Here is a 19,206-nt window from a genome sequence, read left to right on the forward strand (position 1 = left end):
CAGAAAACAGAACAGGGAGTCCTGTTAAATGAAGAAGTGACTAAAATGTGTGGGGACACTCATTTGTGTACTTCTGTAGGAATGCTTTAGAAACTATTTTTTCCCCTGGAAAAATATGCATTTGGACACTATCTCTGCAGAATTGTTCTGTCAGTCCCTGAGGCTGTTTGGTGCTTAGCCAAGAGTGAAGGGGAGACAGATTGATATAGATCATACGTAACGCCCACTTTATTTTATTTTTAGTGAATAAACATTTGCAAGCAAAATTGTTTGGTAATATTTTGGTGACTTTCCTGTGCAGTACGACTAATGGACATAAGGAAGTAGAGACCTGATTTATTATTTTATTGTTGTTGTTGGATTTCATTTAGGTGGAATTTTACCCTTCATTCTTTCTGTGTTTATGTATGTGTGTGTGTGTGTGTGTGTGTGTTTCTGTCTGTCTCTTTGTCTGCCTGTCTGTTTCTGTGTCTGGCTTCTGGGTTGCCATACTGAACGTCACTGCATGTATAAGCAGGCATTGTCAGCAAGTGTGTATGTCCAAATGATTGACCTTGCTGCACACCCATGTCTCTTGGTGGGTGGGCTACAGTAGTCAGTGATGGATAGCAGTGGACAAGCAGGAGTTTCAGGTTCTTTTACAGATACAGCAGCAGATACCTGCAGCTGTTTTTGGTTCACCAAATCACCGACTGTAACTGCTCAGCTGAAAGCACGTTTGGGGAACTTGTAGTGACAGGGTTATTCAGGGTTACTTTATTCAGCTACAGTGGCCTAATACTGGATGTGCCAGAAGTTCAATTCATGGAGTGGCACTGGCGCCAAACCCTTAAGAAGGGAACTTGGTTAAACTGAATCGCTTCCAACATTGTCCATGTGTGTGAATGGGGATTATCAGAATTGTATGTATTTAAATAACATTGGGCAAGGGTCTAAGCCAATAGTGTTCAATTAGAGTTTCTTCCCTTGCAGTGGTCCAACACGGAGCTGTCACACCTCAGCCTTCACTGCATGTGTGTGTCTATAGTAATTCCTTGGCTTACATGTCTATTCATAGTAATTCATGTCTATTCATAGTCCCTTTTTCAGTGGCTTACATTGTAGCTGAAAGGGGATTCATTAAACCCTTCTTTGGTGCCATGTTTAGCTCCCTGATTGCCATCCTGCCGTGTGTGTGTGTGTCTGTGTGTGTGTGTGTGTTGGGGGGGGGGAGTGGCAGCAGAGAGTGAACTCTGTGTTCAGAGGATGCTTTACAGGACCTAAGTTTGTTCAGCCTTTGAAACTGTTTTTATTCTGATGGACTGGCTGCAAGACAGTTTTTTTTTCTGAATGTTCATGGTCTGCTGTGAATGTTTCTGTGTTCTGCGGTGTGATAAACTGGATTACATAGTATGGATGAGTAAAACCTGGTTTCAGGAACTGGTTTACTTGTCCTGCCTAACTCCTGGCTGTGCGTTCTTCCAAGCCATCTCATAAACTGAAATCAGCTTGTTAAGTAGTGCTTTTTGTCCATGAAATCATCTGCACTTTGCGGTGCCTGAGGTGAAGGAGTAGAGTGAGAAAGTATTGTGGGTAAGTGGTATAGTGGGTGGGTGGAGAGAATTGCTTTTGAAGACAGCTAAAGGAGGTGTAAAAGTCCAGTTTGAGATGGACAGTGATGAATGCTGGAGAATGTTACCCAACCTGTTATATTTCAAGCCTGACCTTACTGGAGCAGAACAGAAGTTGGAGTGTGGCGTGGCTGATGGTGCTTCTTCATTGACTGCTTGTCAGTCATCCCCTGACACCTCCATACCTCTCTTGATCCCTCATCTGTCAATGTCCTTTATTATTTGAGAGCTTCTTTCTGTCAAATTTATATCCCATCTATGAAATGTACCATACTTGTTCCTGTTTTTATTTTTTGTTTCTCATGTTTGTTATATATGTAAGAATATGATCCTGGGTATTGGTTGCCCAATTTCAAAGTTGGAACTGTCAAAAGACTTCTAAATTAATTCAAGCTTTAAAGACTATCGCTGGGTTCATTACCAATGACTAGTACAGATATTTCTTTTTTTCATTACTCGCTGCCAAAAACTTATGCAAAGACACTATTTTGAGTTTGTCTTCCATGACCAAATTGCTCAGTAACAACGTAAGCAATATGTTTTTGAGAATTGATACCGTAATAAAGGATTTAATCTCTAGTATCATATTTCTACATATATAGAATGCACTTTCTACTAAAATCAATGTTAGGTAAACAATAAAGAGTTCTTAAAGGATGTTTTGGAAAAGTATTTTTTATGTGTTTTAACCACTCAATGTAGCATTCTGTATTTTCCTGTGAAGCAGGTACACATTGTGCAGCTCTCAGTTATGTCTACAGTTGAAAAGAAAATGTTGGACTGTTTTTAATTTCTAAGACTTTCCTGACTTTTAAAGTAAAACATGTAGCCATAATGACCTTTTGTGTGTGATTTCCTCTTGCTTATGTTGAGAAATCATCTGTTGAAATACCATCATAGCGTGAATGGCACGTGTAACAGATGGCGTAAGATCTACTATTGTGTATTTGTGAGACGTGCTGAGATAAAGTGGGCTCCTGTTATGTAGTGACAGGAAGGGCACAGGCCAGCCAATAGGCTAAGTGAGTGTGGGCAGCCTGGACTGTGGTGTGATGTTTTCTTTCAAGAGGAGAGAGGAGAGGAGGGGCTGAAGCTGCCTCCTCCATCGTATGCTTGCAGAAACAGGCCTGCAAGTCGAGAACTGGAAAGGATAGACATTCAAGGACAGGCCCGAAGAGGAGCCTGCAAAAGGGAGAGCAGACGTGATAGAAGATCACTTTAGAAGACAGATGGGGCCCACAAGTTACAGCAGAGAGCAGGGGGCTTGTAGGGGTCAGAGGAGACACGCTCCTGTGAGCACACGGCCCAGCTGCCTGCCAGCTTTGCGAATCATGGGGAGTGGAGGGATGTGAAAGCTGTAGAGAGGGGGATGGGGCAGATAGGGGGAACTCCAGCTTATCAAAGAAATTGTACAGACCTTAAGGATGATAAACAATGAGTGGTTTCACAGGGGAGGAAATATGGACATGAGAAAATTCAGATCAAAGCAGAATAGGAGACGCTGTCTGTTGTCCCAGGTCACAGGTGAACAGACCAGCTCCACCATCACTGTGTTCAGAGAAGAGTGAAAAGGCACAGGCAATTAACTCTAGTCAAGAAGGCACAAAAATGCAAGTGGTGCATGCTGCCTGCCTGGAATTCAGTCTAAAACCCCTGATACAACTGGTATTTCTAATTCAAGATGATATGCATTTATTTTGGGGCAATAAGACAAAGTAAACAAAAAATGAACTCTTGAGGCACTTTTACATTGACACACAAATTGTTGCATTGTTGATTTGTAGAGGCTTAGTTTGTTTGATCAGACACTTGGGAATTCTTTCTTAAAAACTGCCCTAAAGGGGCTTTTAGATAAAAAGAATCATGTGGGCTTCTGGGAGTGCTGGTGAAAAGGTACAGGTATGCAAGCAACTGGCCAGCTTATTGTAGAGGGTAACTTCTCAAACAACCTACCTGTGTTCACCAAAAAATTACAAATATTACAAATGACAAATAATATCACACCAAATGGACATCCAAACTTATCTTGGTTATCCATCGGGATGATCTAATGGTGACTTGTATGGCTTTGTGTAGCAAGAAGCATGATGTGTGTGGTGTCTAATGCATGCATCTAACTAGGACATGATCATAGGTTGTATACATTTTTTTTTTCAAAATTGAAAGCAAAAAGGGGCACAATGAGCACCAGCGACCCTTCCCTCATTAGATTTTGGTCAAAAGTAGGTAAATGTATTTTCAACCAGATACAGAACACAGGTAGTCAAAAAATGAGTGTAAAGAGTAGAACTCCAAATGAATATTTTAAAATTGTACTCAGCTTTGTTACATTTGTTTCTGTGAATGTGTGCATACTTTATTAATCAGTTATTTTTCAAGTGACATTTTAATAATAGTAAAAAAAAAAACTTTAGGATGAATTGCTGTGACGGCTCTCTTGTGAAGCAACTGTTTACCTTTAATGATGGAGGCCTGTGGAATGCTTTACAAATGGTAAATAAATGGTTGTTTGAGGATCGGACCTATTGTTGCAAAGCAGAAAGGCCATTAGCAGGAAAGCTAACCTATTGCTGGTGTGAAACTGAAGAATTTATCAATCATTTCACTGTGCTACTCTGACAGTTTATGTACATGTGCCGGGTCACCCAAAGGGTGGAAGAGCTATGGAAGCAATGTTATATCTTTTTGTTGTTATTTTTTCAGTGTTACTGACTTCTGAGCTTGCCATTATGTCCTATTGTATAGAATCTGAATTTACCCAAAGTGTCTTGGAAAGGGTACAGTGTGGCCTATCTAAGAGTTGATTTCCCCACTCTTAGCTCTGGACTCTTGTAACTCTTAGTCCTGTACTGCACCATATATCTATTGTCAAAAATAGAGCCATTGCAAGACAGCTGGGCAGCAAAGCCACAGTGTAATGCTGTAATGGCTGTAACAAAAAGCCCTCTCAGCTAAGGTGTTACATGTTAGAGTACATGGAGATTTCTAAATGTGTTAAACTGTGAACTCACAGCACTGATTTTTTCTGGATTGTAGACGACTCAAACCTTTAACATGTTTTTGGAACAGTGACCAGCGTGATGGTATTGGTCAACTGGGTGACGCTTCAGCTTGGTTGCAGACAGAAATACCTGAAATATTATCAGGCATGGTTCTAAAGACAGACTAAGTCTACTAAACAATGGAGACTGAAAGCCTGAGGTGCATTAAAGTTCTGTTTCCAGAGGCCCTGTTAAGTTGTGAGGTGAACTGAGCATTTCTAGCTCTGCTTACAGGATTTTAAAATTTGTTTTCAGCACCTTTGTAGTTCTAAGATTGCCGGTTTGTTCAGGTTCTGAAATGACCCACTCTGCCCTTCAACACGCTGAACACCAAAAACAATGATTAACGGTGAGCATACTGTGTAATCGCCTTCCTTCCCGTTTGCAGGGTCTTTGGACTGGTTTTATACAATGGGTCTTTGTTAGCGCAGTATTAGGACTGACCTTTAGAGCCACCTTCTCAGGCCACAGCAGCTGACAGTGTGATTGCCCAGTTCCACTTCGGAGCAGGGCGTCACTGACCTCCGCTGTGGATTTGCAGAGTGTGTGTTGTATGTTGGTAGCAGGCCTGTCTGTTTTTGCCCTTGACGCGGGATACTTTCACCCTTTGGCACAGCTGAAGTGAGATGGATCTCAGCTGGTGACTGAGTCTGCTACAGCAGTTGGGTCAGTTCAAGTCAAAGCCACTAAATGCTAATTGTGTCCTTCCTCACCACAGCAGTGCCAGCCTCAGCCTGTCTGAATAGAGAGTGGCTGAGGATATTGGAGCTCCGATGGCCCCAGAAAATGGGAAATTGTCAGTGTTCAAGGCTCGCTAGGATTGCTTTGGTGACTCTTCAGCTGCCCCAGCTGATCAAGTTCTCAACAACTGGACCAAAGTGTGTGTGTGTGTGCGTGTGCGTGTGTGTGCAGAGGGTATTTCCTGGTCTATTTTCAGAGCCAAGGCTTACCGAGTGCTTCTTCTTTTAGTATGACAGGAGCTATCCCTTCCACCAGTAGCATGTGTTCCAGGGTGGAGGGAGGGAGTGCAAGTGGTATGACAAAGAAGATAAGTGCACTCATTTCCCCAGCACCCTCTGAGTGTGTGCGCATGTGTGTGTTCCTTTATTGCTGTGTACGTGGAAAAACAGGGTTTACTCTCACAACACAGGCAACAAAAGAGACAGAATGACACACCGAGTAGCTTCCCCTCCAGTCCTGTGCCTCTTCTCAGCTCCTAAAATAGCCAGTTTGCACTTTATCATTAGAGTGCTCCTAAAGAAGGGAAGGCAGTGGGAGTTGCTCAGTCTCTGAGAGATAAGGGGGGGGGGGGGGGGGGGGTTGAAGGGGTGAAAAAGCTGCTGTTCCTTAAACTCTCATGGGGCATGAATGCTGCTTCCTTCAGACCTGCAGCTTCATCACTCTCTCGCTGTATTTCTAAAAATGCTGTAATTCTTCACTGAATGTTTGATTTGGAGCTGTCCTTTTTGGGAATAGTGATAGGGCTGAATATTTTTCCATTTATCACTTTGTTAGTCGGTCAGTGTGTGGCAATAAAAATTTCATTTTGACTTTTTACAATCCAGAAATCCAGTACATTCAGGAAATAAATGAATAAATTAAAATAGAAAAAAATAACATAAAAAGCATATTGTGTAAAATAATTTATTAACTAATTGAATGTACAAGGCATGCATTCATACATTTAACAAATCCAGATTTATGTAATTTCGCATGGTTAACTGATATATTATTATTCATTCGCTAACTGCATTTTACATGAAAAGTTAACAGATAGCCTTGAATCACTGTTCTTTGGAGAATGATTACTCATTTAAATCATGTGTCTTGACCCTTAGTCTATACTTGGGTCTCCAGAGGAACACAGTGTGCATCACCGATGGCTATTGTTGGCTTTAACCAGATCCCACGTGCATTTTACTTTAAATGGATATTATCCTCGGTATATTGTGCACTAGTAATGAGAATCTTAACTTTTGTCTTATTTCCGCCACACTAGTAATGGCTAATTACGGCATTAATGTTTGATTTTTATACATTAAGAACGAAAGGGTCAACGCCGGTCCCCTTTAAGCTAAAGAGCGCAGACTGGGGCGTCGCGTCATTGGCCCGCGGGTCTGGACGTCATCGGGACAGCCGCTCTGTGCTTTTGGTAGCCCATTAAAAAAGGCCGAAATTGTTTCCATTGGAGAGGATTCTTCGTGTCCGGGCGACAGATGTGTTCACTGCGGACCAGAAGGCTGAGGACTACCGGAAAGTATGAAAAAAGAGCCCGAACGAATGGGGAATACGACTCTGGATGCACTTTGCGCTGAAGGCTTGAATCGCCGGTACGGTGCTTTAATGCAGTTTAGGTCAGATTCTTTAACGTGATTGATCTTTTTGTTGTTCTCGTATGCACAAATGAGACGGCATTTCCTCTGGTTACTTGAAAAAAAGTCTCAACCGGCCTTTTTATTATTTTTGTTTTTTATAAAATTCACGGTATGTACAACCGGTAAATTCCAATTGAACATTTTTATGGTTTTCATAATCTTAAACATTGAAAAATTGAACACATAGTAGGATTACATACAGTAGACTATTACAGCAATCGCTGTGCGGAGGCTGGACATTGTGTGAACTAGCCCACTGCAGTAATCGCGAAAGGGCTGCGGCTCGAGTTGTCCTTGGAATGTGCGGTATTAGAATTACGACCATACGTCCCTCTATATCAAATGACATCTCCCATAAGATAACTGATGAAATCAGACAACCTACTTTTTAAGATCAATTAACGGTTTAATATTGGGAAAGCATTGGGTTTAGGATTATGGTTAACAGTTCACATTGTGGGTGGAACAAGTTCTACTGCACCAGCTCGTGTTAAAGACCAAGCGTTTGTTGCTTTGCTCATATTACAGGTAATCTGAACGGGCGGACACGGATCCAAGAGCACGTTGTTGACACTACTGTAAAGGTTAGTATGCTGTGTGAGACAGAACTTGCCGCTATATTGCACCATTGCCACCAGTTTCATGCCTCCGATATATAATAACTTATATTGTATTATTCGTTATTGAGTTGATTTCAGGTTAACGCTGCCAAATAGAAAAATCAAGAATTCCTATTCACGCACAAACCTTCACCAGTGCATTGCTAGCAGTGGAATCCCGTTTGCTGAGATAAACTACGGTTACGATTTTCGTTCTTTTTTTGTCGCGAATACACACGATCAGTGGTTTTAATCGCGTTTCACGTAAGAGTTTGCACGACCGATTGGCCACGCATGTGGCCAGGCAAACCTATGATGTAACATGTCTTTATACAGTTCTCTTAATCTAAATCCTGAGTGTCCCGTTGCTGCACAACACTATACTCCCAGCCCGTATGATAGAGAGCGAATATGAGCACTGCTGGACAACTTTCACGACAGCAGTTATGTTGATTTTCCTTTCCTAGGCTATTGTAGTATAAACCCGTGTTGAAACGGAAGCCAAGGCTACCCACGACTGTCGCCAAGTACCGACGGTTGGCGAGTTTGATATAATCGACAGTGGCGCCTTTTCTATGAGTTGGTGGACGTTTTCTTTTTGCGACTCCCAGAGCGGAGATTTGTATTTGCGTTAGCAGTGTCCTATGCGTTTGTATACCAATATCGTGGAAATGTCACAGTTTATTACTGCGTCGAAATCCGCTGATGCGGTGTAACTTGCGAGAATGGGTACAGCTCAGAGGCACTGCCATAATGTGTGCTACAGTTAAAAAGTAAATCCGTTTTAGCAATTTGGCGACTCGGTCGTCAAACCTACTGAAAAACTGCTGTATTTCACAAGTGATGATACCCTCATTTACAATAAAGAAGAAGAAAACGCTGCAAAAATGCAATTTATGAAGCCAAAAATAGAATAGCAGTTCATGCAGTTCTTGGATACTCTACTCATACTCGCAAGCCAATGACTGTTGAATACAAGTGTCACAGTGCACCATAACGCCAACGCCTGGTATTTGATAGCACAATCTTCACACTTTTGCTGAGGTTTTCCATGGTGGTATAAATATATAATGTGGGGTCGCTGGGGGTTTGATGATGTTGATGCTCTATTAGCGATTCAAAAGTCAGTGTGAAAAAGGTGAAAACTGAAGAAGGAAAATAAGCATGCATTCCGTTCGTATTGCATTGGCATCCTTCTTTGGAAGTAAATATTTCTTTTTAAACTGGAGTGATCCGTAAACGTAACTTGTATGACTGTTACTGTGACTGCAATTATTATTAGTAGTAATGGGCAATAGTGTTTGGATTATGTAGTTTATTTTGGAATGCTAAATAATTTCATCTGGTTAAGATCATCTGTCTAATATCAATACAAAAATCAATTTCGGTTATTGGATTGTATTATAATGCGAAACTTTCCCCCATATGAACCTCAATCAATATAAACCGTTTTTCTATTTATAACACTGGGTGTATGTATTTTTCTAGTATGACTTCTACCTGATAGAATATGAATTCATGTTGCTGCAGAAATATTGAGTAATACTAATAATTTGTATATATTTATACCGTAGTGGGGTATAAATCAGTTAACTAACTGTCTGTATATGTCACATATAATGTGGTATTTCATTATCAGTGGTAATCGGAAAACACCTCACTCAAATCTGTTTAAAAGAACAAAATCATACAACTGATGCCCTATGGATCTGGGCTGAGACACATTTAATTAAGGGTTCCATTTTGGGCATAGGTTTTCTGTATGTCAGATTATGTCAGTATTTACATTCTTAGTCTCAACAGTCCAAACTGAGTTTGAGCTTTGTGAAACAGTTTGCTTGTCATGTGGTGTTACTATATTTCACTATCAGCTGTGGGAAATTCACATAGGCTTAAATGTGATTCAAACGAGAGCTCTTTGAAAATCAGTGTGAACTAAAAAAAGACTTGCCCGTGTTGTTTTCTTTTATCAATTAAATTTTTTTCTCTTTTCATTCTCTCTCCTTCACTGTCCATCTGCTCCTCTTTCTCTTCCTTTTGTGCACTAACCTATTCCCAGACTCCCTGCCTGTGACCCCCCCCTCCAGACAGAGACAAAGGGAGAGCAGAGGAGGGTGTTGGAGAGGAAAGGAGAGGAGAGAAGTCTTTGTGGTGTCATGCAGTGCAATCAGAGCTGAGCCACAGCACCATGCAGGATCCTGTGTTCAATTGCTTTCTTGTACCACCCCTTCCTTTAGGCAAGGAGGCAGAGCTGGCACCCCCCTGTTGCTCAGGCAAAATGGCGGCCCCCGCCGCACACCTCTCTGACAAGCGCTTCCTTATATTCTTTGACTTCGATGAGACCATCGTGGACCAGAACAGCGACGACGCGGTGGTGCAGGCGGCGCCCGGGCGGCAGCTGCCCGGCTGGCTGATGGACTCCTACAGGCCCGGGCACTACAACGAGCACATGCAGCGGGTGCTGGCTTACATGGCCGAGCAGGGTGTGCCTGAGGACGACATCCGCTCCGCCGTCGAAAAGATCCCTGCCTCGCCTGGCATCCTTGCCCTCTTCCAGTACCTGCGCGCCCGTCCCCAGGACTTCGAGGCCGTGCTGGTGTCCGACGCCAACATGTACTTCATCGAGGCCTGGCTGCACAGGGTGGGCGCCCGGCAGCTGTTCCAGAAGATCTTCACCAACCCCGCCGGCTTTGATGGCAGTGGTCGGTTGCTCCTGCTTCCCTATCACTCCCACGACTGTGCCCGATGCCCAGAGAATATGTGCAAGCAAGTCATTGTGCGGGACTACCTGGCACAGAGGGCGCGGGAGCGCGGGCGCCCCTTCCAGCGGGTCTTCTATGTGGGTGATGGTGCCAACGACTTCTGCCCCTTGCTAAGTCTGGGGCCTCTTGACACCGTTTTCCCTCGACGAGACTACCCAGTGCACAGGCTGATAGTGGAGGCCCAAGAGGCTCGATCTACAGACTTCAAACCTGCGGTGGCACCTTGGACCAGCGGCGAGGATGTAGTGGACCACCTGAAGAGGCTAGTGGAAGAGAGATGAAGTGATGGTGAAGAGCCTGGCCAGATAACACACTGGCTCCCAACGGTGCAGGCAGGGATTTATAAGTTTGTAAGGTAAAGACTTGTGGATGTTTGCCTGGCCCGTTAATGTCAGGTGTCAAGGCACCTCCACCTGGGAAGGCCCACGCTTTTTAACACTAGCCTTCCACACCGCACACTTATTTTATGCAAGGTGTCAGACTGGATTATTGTCCTGTCAGTGACACGGGTGACATCTAGCTGCTGTGATTAGACTGTGGCTAGGAAAGGTCATTTTATCATGGGAAAGCAACGCCCCAGGGTTGAACCATGAATATCCAATTATTGGCAAAGTAGGCCAAACTGAAATAGGGCAACTCTTTCCAGACTTAGAAGTAGGTATTCTGCACTACAAATCTGTCCTCTGGGCAGACTAGGTAAAAACAGGCATGCAGAAACACCTCATGTAGCAGGGTTTACATATGTGGGGAAGAAATGATGCACTTGTATGCACTACTGTACGTAACAGAAATGGAAAACACATACAGAGAGCTATATATTGAGGATGGTCTCACTGAGGTCTCTCCTGTGATCTCAGGACAGGAACACTATCTCCGTCATACAGGAGCCTCTCTGTCTGGTGAGGCTCGGCTTGGAGTCCTTTGTTTAAGATTGAGCACCAGCCCTGGGGTAGTCCACAGTGACACCATGGCTTACTGACAAGGGTAAAGTTCAGCCCACCAACACGAGGCATCTGAATAAAATCAGCTCTGTCATCATTTACCCCAGTTGCTTCTGGATCGGGTTACCATTTACTGAGGCCTTTGAGTTAAAACTATTTTCCTGTGTTTCAACACATTTTCACAACGTTAGGCTGGGTGATGTAACTTTTACCATGATGGAGGAGAAAAACACAGACTGCAGTAAACTTAAAATGCTCACTCTAGAGAAAAACTATTTTTCTGTGTTTCAACATATTTTCATAACGTCAGGCTGGGTGATGTAACTTTTATCACGATGGAGGAGAACAACACGGACTGCAGTAAACTTAAAATGCTCACACTAAAGAAAAATGAAGCTAGTTCAAATGCCCTGAGCCAGTGGGGCCCCATCCACCAGTGTTAATCTTTGCTTCTTCTTAGATTAAGGGCAACAGATCTCTCACTATGCTCCTTATTAACTCACTAATCTGCCCCTGGACGCTCATTGCAGTGAGCCAGAGGGAGGGCCTTCAAAACCTCAACAGTGCTGGCTGGCTGACTGACTTTTAACAGCAGTCCTGTTTTGGTGCAGAAACGGGGAGCTTATTATGAAGTGTTGATGGATCACATCAGTTCATGTCAAATTACAAACACTAGTTTTAATGGCTGAACGGAATGGTATTGCTGGTGATGGTAATTGCAATACAGGCATATAAACAATGCTTCATGAACTGCTCCTCCTTAGATGTCCAGATGATAGTGCTTTCTGATGGTGCCTCAGGGTTAATTGTCCTCCTCTGGAATGTGCTCTTGTCACCATTCCTCAGTACATGGCTGCTCATGGTACAAAGGCGGCATCTATTGGCTGAAAAAGCAACACATTCAGACCCAAAGGGGCTTGAAAATCGGCTTGATCCCATGTTGCCCTTGGAGAGCTGCTGCGTCACTGATGTCAATGAAGCTGCACGAAATGGTCACCTCAGGTCTGTGATTTGTAAGGCCACGGTTTTATGTGTGTTCTACATGTGTCCACACTTTGTCTCCACATTCAACACAAAAGCTACGTACAGGTGGACTGATCCTCCCTTTTCCGGCCAATGAGATTTAACTCTGTGTTAGTGCTGAGTTTTTAACCTGTCTGTGAAACCTTGTTTTGGAATGAGAAATGTATGTCATATCTTACTGCTGATAGGAATATAAAGCCATAAACTAAAAGGAACGGGTTCCCATTTGTTTTTATCATTATGCATCAAATCAATTTCTTTCCCATGAAATTATTTCCTTATGAAAGTAATTACACTCACATTTTGTTGTGCTCTTATCCAGAGCCACTTACATACGCTACAAATAATTCTTCCATGTTATCCATTTAGACAGCTGAATATTTACTGAAGCCATTGTGGGTTAAGTACCTTGCCCAAGGGTACAACTGCAGTGCACCAGTGGAGAATCAAACTAGCAACCATTGACTTACAAGCCCTGTTCCTTACCACTACAGCAGTTCTCTACACAGCATTTCAGTCTGTGAGCATCTGGTTGCAAACCCAGTTGTCTAACCAATACATCACATCACACAATGCCTTCAGTAGGTGATATTTACTAATACATGCAGTTTACTAATAATCCTGTACTGAACATCCAACATAGTCCTTTGTAAGTAAGTGTCTACTTTCCCAGTCTGGGGTCTACATTAAAAACAATCAGATTCCTAATGGTAATAATTTGTAACTAGAAAAATGCATTTCCTGAAGAAAATGCAAAGTGTGATTGCGACCCGGCAGAGAAAATGTGCTAATGTACAGTATAAGAGACGATCGCTAGGATGTGTCAAAGTGGTTGCTAGGGTGTTGCTAGGTGGTTGCTAACCTGTTGCTAGGTGGTTACTAAGGTATATGAGGTGGTTGCTAGGGGGTTGTTGGGTGGTTGCCAGAGTGTTGCTAGGTGGTTGCTAGGGTAAACAATATAGTTGCTGGGGCATTGCTAGGGCTTTGCTGGGTGGTTGCCAGGGTGTTGCTAAGTGGTTGCTAGGGTAAACAATATGGTCGCTGGGCGTTGCTGGGTGGTTGCCAGAGTGTTGCTAAGTGGTTGCTATGGTGTTGCTAGGTGGTTGCTAGGGTGTTGCTAAGTGGTTGCTAGGCGGTTGCTAGGGGCACACCCACCTTTGGTCAGTGTTGGGTCACATGACCCAAAGCAGCATATCAGGTCCTGTGGCTATTGGTCTAATGGTGACCGAGTGGTAAGACTTTGAAAAATTAATTGAAGACAATGGGAGGATGGAAGGATGAGTGAACGACAAAAAGACGCGCGCGGGTCAGTATGGCTTTCAATGAGTGTTGGGTGATTCGACCTTAGGTAGCATATGTGGTACAGTGGCTGTCGGGCTAAAGGTGACTGAGCGGTAAGCGGTATACAAGCACACCGATCAGGGTCAGACCAGACAGATTACAGTTGGTTTGGGGTCAATATCTCGAAAACTGTGGGAGGAGAAGCGCGGCAAAATTTGGTGGAATAAGAAGAAGAAAAAGAAAAAGAAGAAGAATGAAACTATTGGATAACAATAGTGTGTTTGCGAAGCTTTGCTTACTTGGAAACTAATGCAGTAAACCTATGACATTACCATAACTGATATCTCTGTGTATATGTGCATGCATGCACGCATAATCTTGTACATGCATACTAATTTGTAAAGGAATGACAGACTGTATTCTTCCTTAATTGTGGTCTGAATTGTCGGGTTGATAATGGTCCCACCACCAGCCTTTTGCCACAGCGCATAGGTAGTGTGCTGTGGCCCCTGTTGGTCATATATAACTTGTTAAAAAAGTTTTAAAAGTGCCTTGGTTTCTTGATTTGTGAATTATCTTTTTTTGGGCCTACCACCACCCTCCTCTTTGAAGGCTTCCTTCAAGGAAGCTTGATCCAACAAACATTTTTGTAATGTATTGAACCATAACATTTGAATGCTTTAGTTTATTTCTCCCTGTTGTATACAGATGGGTCAACCAGAAAAAAAGAATGTCCTGTCCAAAAATGGCCCCAACCCACCTGCACCATCACTCCCAAGCCCATTCCCTGATCTGTCCACCATATTCTGCTGTGGAGCAGAGAGACACCTTTTTAGGCACATAGCCTACTACTAGAAGCTGCTGTTTAGTAAGAGAACAAGAAGGGGAGGTAGTATTAGCATTGCTAATGCTAGTAAGTTAACAGTGGTTAATATGTTTTGGGTTTGATCACTTTTTTCTAGTAAGTGGTTTTGGCAAGGGTGATAGAGAAAAACAATTAGATTTCTGATACATGATGTTTTATAGTAAGAAGCATGTCATTTTAATATATCAGGTATTTCTCTGGTTATTTATTCATTTGTCTACAATGCATTATTTATGCATTTGTGTCCTCCTCAATCCACTGTGTACATGTGCAGTACATGTCGCAATGTGTTTCTCCGATGTCCTCTTTCCAAGACGTTCATCTCAACCTCAGCACTAACTTCATACTTCCTTTTCCTCTTCAACTCCTCCATCATCTCTCGCTTTGTATACATGTACTTTTCTTCCTCCTTCAACTTCTCCATTATCTCCTTCTTAAAGATGCACAGCAATGGCTAGTTTAATAACTAATGAAATGTCCAGAAAAATATGTATTTTATATAGAATATTTAGCAGAATGTTTAGTAAACACCTTTACCAGGAGGTTTAGTTCATATTCTGTGTACCTTAAAGCTTGTGCTTCTCATAGCTGGGAATTCAGGTCCCGAGCATATGTTTAGGGATGAGACTACTTGCGGCAAAGAGCAGGCCTGTGTTATTTTGTAATTTTGCTGTCTCATAAGTCCAACAGGGTGCATGAAAAGAAATGAATACATTTGGCACTAAAAGGTTCACCAACTCTTGGAGACTTGATGAAAGTGGAAAAAGGTTCTGTTTCAATAGCTGAGTTGCACAAACTTTTCAAACCACAAAGGGACTGAAGAAATGCCTGGCATCTGTAGTATTTACCACTGTGACTGTACTCCCTGATTCTAGTATGAGCAAAAAAATTCTTATGTCCAGGTCAGTGCCTTAAACCACAACTTGATTATAGCCAAGGTTGTGAACTCAGTGTGCTTTGTGAGAGAATATCTGTGTGTTGAATTCTTCATCCTTCCAGTCAAAGTTTTGCTGCATGCTTTATCTCTTATGATGCAAGTACTGTGCATCCAGAATCTTTGCAAACTCCAAGCCACATTTCAAAAGCAATTTGAAAACGCATATACGGTGCAGGCACGCTTACTCCTGGCTGTATGCTAACCACACAAGTAAGTAGTACGTTACTGCCATCTTCTGTGCAACATGAGCAGTCGCGCTACGGCACCGTAAACTAATTCTATACACCAAGTGTATTTGCCGTTCCTGTTTGGATTTATTTTATATTTTGCATGGAATAGATATTGGTCGTGAACACGCTGGTTAAGGAATCAATCCAAACCGACTTTAGGTGTAAATTAAAAAGCAACCTGTGACAGAAATGTGGATAACGTTAGCATCGCAATGGTAAGTACGGAAAACTTTCGGCAACCCTGCTAACTAGATGGCGCTGGCAAGCGGCGAAGTTTTTGTGTTTAAAATGCGTGTAAAAGGCAACTGTCACCACATACTACAAATTATTAAAACCAGACTATATTTAGTTGTTAACATTACACCGTGATGTTCAACGATCTGTCCGTCACTGATTAAATGCAAAGAGTTCAGTGTCATTTTTTTCTTACATTGCACATCGTTAGAAGTAATTTCAAGTCGTATAACCGTCGTTCAGTAATGTGTGATAAAAGTACTCAATATGAATGAACACAATTTAAAAACAGCCCGTCACAAATACGGTGCCTGGAAGGATTTGGCGGATCGGATGGACGGCTCTAAGATAATCTGTAACGTATGAAGCGTGGCTACCTGCATCACCTCAAGGTAAGAGATTGGACCTGCCTACACCTGTGGTCCCTCGCTGTCCACACTAGCATCTTGGCCTTCACGTTGGTAATCAAGGGTTTTTTGACCTTTGACCTTGACCAAAGATTTTGAATGGGGCATTATTTTGGACAGTCCAAGCCTCTTTGTGTTCATCCCAGTTTTGCCATCCATCCGATTTGGTGGATGAACCCGGGTATATTCAAGAGAGAGTGCACAATTGAGCTGCAGCTGGATCCTCAGCTGGGTCCCCGTTTTAAGTACGGCCATCTCACCGAAAATGAAAGGTCATGAAAGTACTTATGAAACCCACCTGTCACACATCCTGTCATTACATCAATACTGCATATTCTTTTGATTCTGGTCCTTTGTAACTAATTGGAGCTGTTGAAGATAGCTCATGTCTTACCGGTGTACTTACAAGTATTTTTTTGAGCTTGTGCACCCCACCTTATGCTGACAGTCTTCACAGAGCAGGACGTAAGGACCCACACCATCAGAATTATTCTTGTCCTTTTCTGTGATGTAAAACCCACTAACATAGGTAGTGTGTATGAAGTATGAAGTATTAAAAGAAGATATGGGAGATTTGCACATCATAGACACAATTTATGGGATTGTTTAGCATTGGGAGGAGGATCTAAGATAAGGCAGAAGTTAACAATCAGTACTCATCCACTGAAGCACTTTTTTAGGGAGTCACCACAGAATTTCCACATGGTATCATAATGTTTGTCAGCTGTGAGGTCCAGGTGATATGCATCATACTGACCAGGCAGCTCTCCCCCACTCGGTCAGCATGTACTCCATGGATAATAAACCACTGGTATCTCACTTCTTGTAGCTTGCATGCTTTTCCAGCCCCTTTTGCAGCATCTGCTGTACTTTCTGCTCCTTTAGCAGGAGTTATTTGGAGACATACTATGAGGACATGCCCACACTTCTCTGCTATCACTAGCTGTTTTTCAGCTTCCTGTTTCCATCCCATTTTGAATACACTTGTGCAATTTAAACAGAAAATATATTTAAAGTCTTTTGTTGTTGCATTACAATGGCTGGGGAATTAAGTAACAAAAAGGAATCCCAGAAACTGGGGGCTCTTTTACTTTTGCCTGAATAAATATGTTTGAACTTTCTCATAATGCAAAATTTGGTTAATTTAAAAATTTTTTTTTTTTTGGTTAATTTAATTAAGTTAATTTTTCTGTGACGCACACCAGAATCATTGGTAACCAAAATACAGTTTGCAAGATCTAGTCATGTCCTCTTGTGTCTAATTTCTCCTCAGTGTTGATGGAAAACATTACTTTTCAAATGTTCACAGCGCTTGTGCAGTCTCCCTCATGCTTGTCTGCACTACACCGCACTTATCACCACAAGATGGCGCCAGAAACAGCCACACCAGGGGTCTGATTAAAGACCTGGATCGACCAAAGTCTAGCGCAATCTCCATGAGACTTGGAAAAGGATGGGGGACGTAAATGATGTGGCTGGGTCCCACTTTGTGGGGTTAAGAAGCGAGATTTAATGGCTACTAAATATGGATTCTCTGCAGCTGCCTTGCTGGTTCTGCAGCCAGGTAATTTCTTTCATTAAGAGCACATCAATATTGCAAACATTAGACTTGTTTGATGGATTTGTTTATATCTTATATTATACATTTCATGTATAAAACTGACAAAAATATGGCAGTCTACACACTACTCACTACATTTATTTAAATAAACATCTACCATGTTTTGGCTACTGGTTTTGTGAATGTTTACGACATCTCCACCTGTACTACAGAGAGCTATGGGGCATCAGCTTCACTGCCCTCCTGATAAGCCTGGTATTGTGCATGATAAAACAGCTCACCTTATTCAGATTCACCTCCTACTGTATTGACACGTAACATATAGTGCACTCATGGCAAGCCTACGAGGGTGTAGGGGGTGGACTGGAACTCTCTTTAATAAATTTGATTGCCCTGAACATTCCCTCCATACCATAATGAACATTCATTTATACACCCCTTTTAGAGGTCAAAAGTGATTATGCAGCTGGTCAGGATGTTCTACAAATTAAATCAAAAGGCATACTACAGATTGCATTACGTTGCTGAAGAGTGATGTACATACAAGAACCTGACTGAGAAAATGGTGTGATCATAGATCAGCGAGCAACGGTGCTAGTTAGACTGCTTAGAGTGAAGAACTGTATTATTCCCCTTGACTCCTTCAGCCCCTACTGGAGCTTGTGCACCCTCTGTAACCCAGAACCCACTGCTGTATTATAGACAGAAGTAAAATGCTATGATCCTTACTTTAAAAGCAGAATTAAGCTGCTGTGATCACTGCTAAAGTAATAAGACAGGTGCCAGTAGCTCTTGACTAATGGCTCTCACCCACAATTGGCTGAACCCTGAAGATCTTCTCTGTTGTGGTAACTTCGTCCCTGCAGTGCTTTGCTGTGCCCCCCCCCAACAAGATTGTAGCATCCTTCAGTTATTCAGGGACTCTGTGGTTGCACGCTTTCACTAAAATAGAAGCTCACTGGATATTCATACTCACACCCATTTTATTGATCAGGAATGAAACCCTGGCAAACAACAGCATCATCATAGCCAGATATGTTATTGTTGATTTTTGAAATGTTTCTACCAATCCAGCTGTAGTTTGGGTCAGTGTTGTATGCAACATCTGTCTCTGAGCTCCTGGAGAAAGGCCTGGTGGAGGACATTGATAATGAAGTGGTACAGATCACCTGGAACAGATTGGATTGAGCTCTCCAAGCTGCTAGCTGATCCCTCCATTCGGAAGAGGGGGTAAGGGTGGGTGGAGAAGGCATGGGGTAGGAGGACTGGAGAGAGTCTGGAGGGGTTGTGGGACCACATGGGCTGCGACTGCATCTGTGTGGCTCATTTGTGACCCTCTA

The 19,206-nt window shown here is 42.6% G+C and overlaps 1 protein-coding gene across 2 annotated transcripts; it reads left to right on the top strand.

Moving 5' to 3' along the window:
- The first annotated feature begins 6,849 nt into the window (after window positions 1-6,849).
- On the top strand, window positions 6,850-11,383 carry LOC118789204 (probable phosphatase phospho1). Of its 2 annotated transcripts, none has more exons than XM_036545560.1 (3): window positions 6,850-7,005; window positions 7,555-7,610; window positions 9,863-11,383. In XM_036545560.1, exon 3 carries the CDS (start codon window positions 9,904-9,906, stop codon window positions 10,666-10,668), a length of 765 nt encoding a protein of 254 aa, XP_036401453.1. In that variant the 5' UTR covers window positions 6,850-7,005; window positions 7,555-7,610; window positions 9,863-9,903; the 3' UTR covers window positions 10,669-11,383. The 2 variants fall into 2 exon arrangements, with proteins under 2 accessions (XP_036401453.1, XP_036401446.1); XM_036545553.1 differs by having other exon boundaries at window positions 6,850-6,981.
- The last annotated feature ends 7,823 nt before the right edge of the window (window positions 11,384-19,206 follow it).

Source organism: Megalops cyprinoides, chromosome 1, assembly GCF_013368585.1.
Source record: "Megalops cyprinoides isolate fMegCyp1 chromosome 1, fMegCyp1.pri, whole genome shotgun sequence".
NCBI lineage: Eukaryota > Metazoa > Chordata > Actinopteri > Elopiformes > Megalopidae > Megalops > Megalops cyprinoides.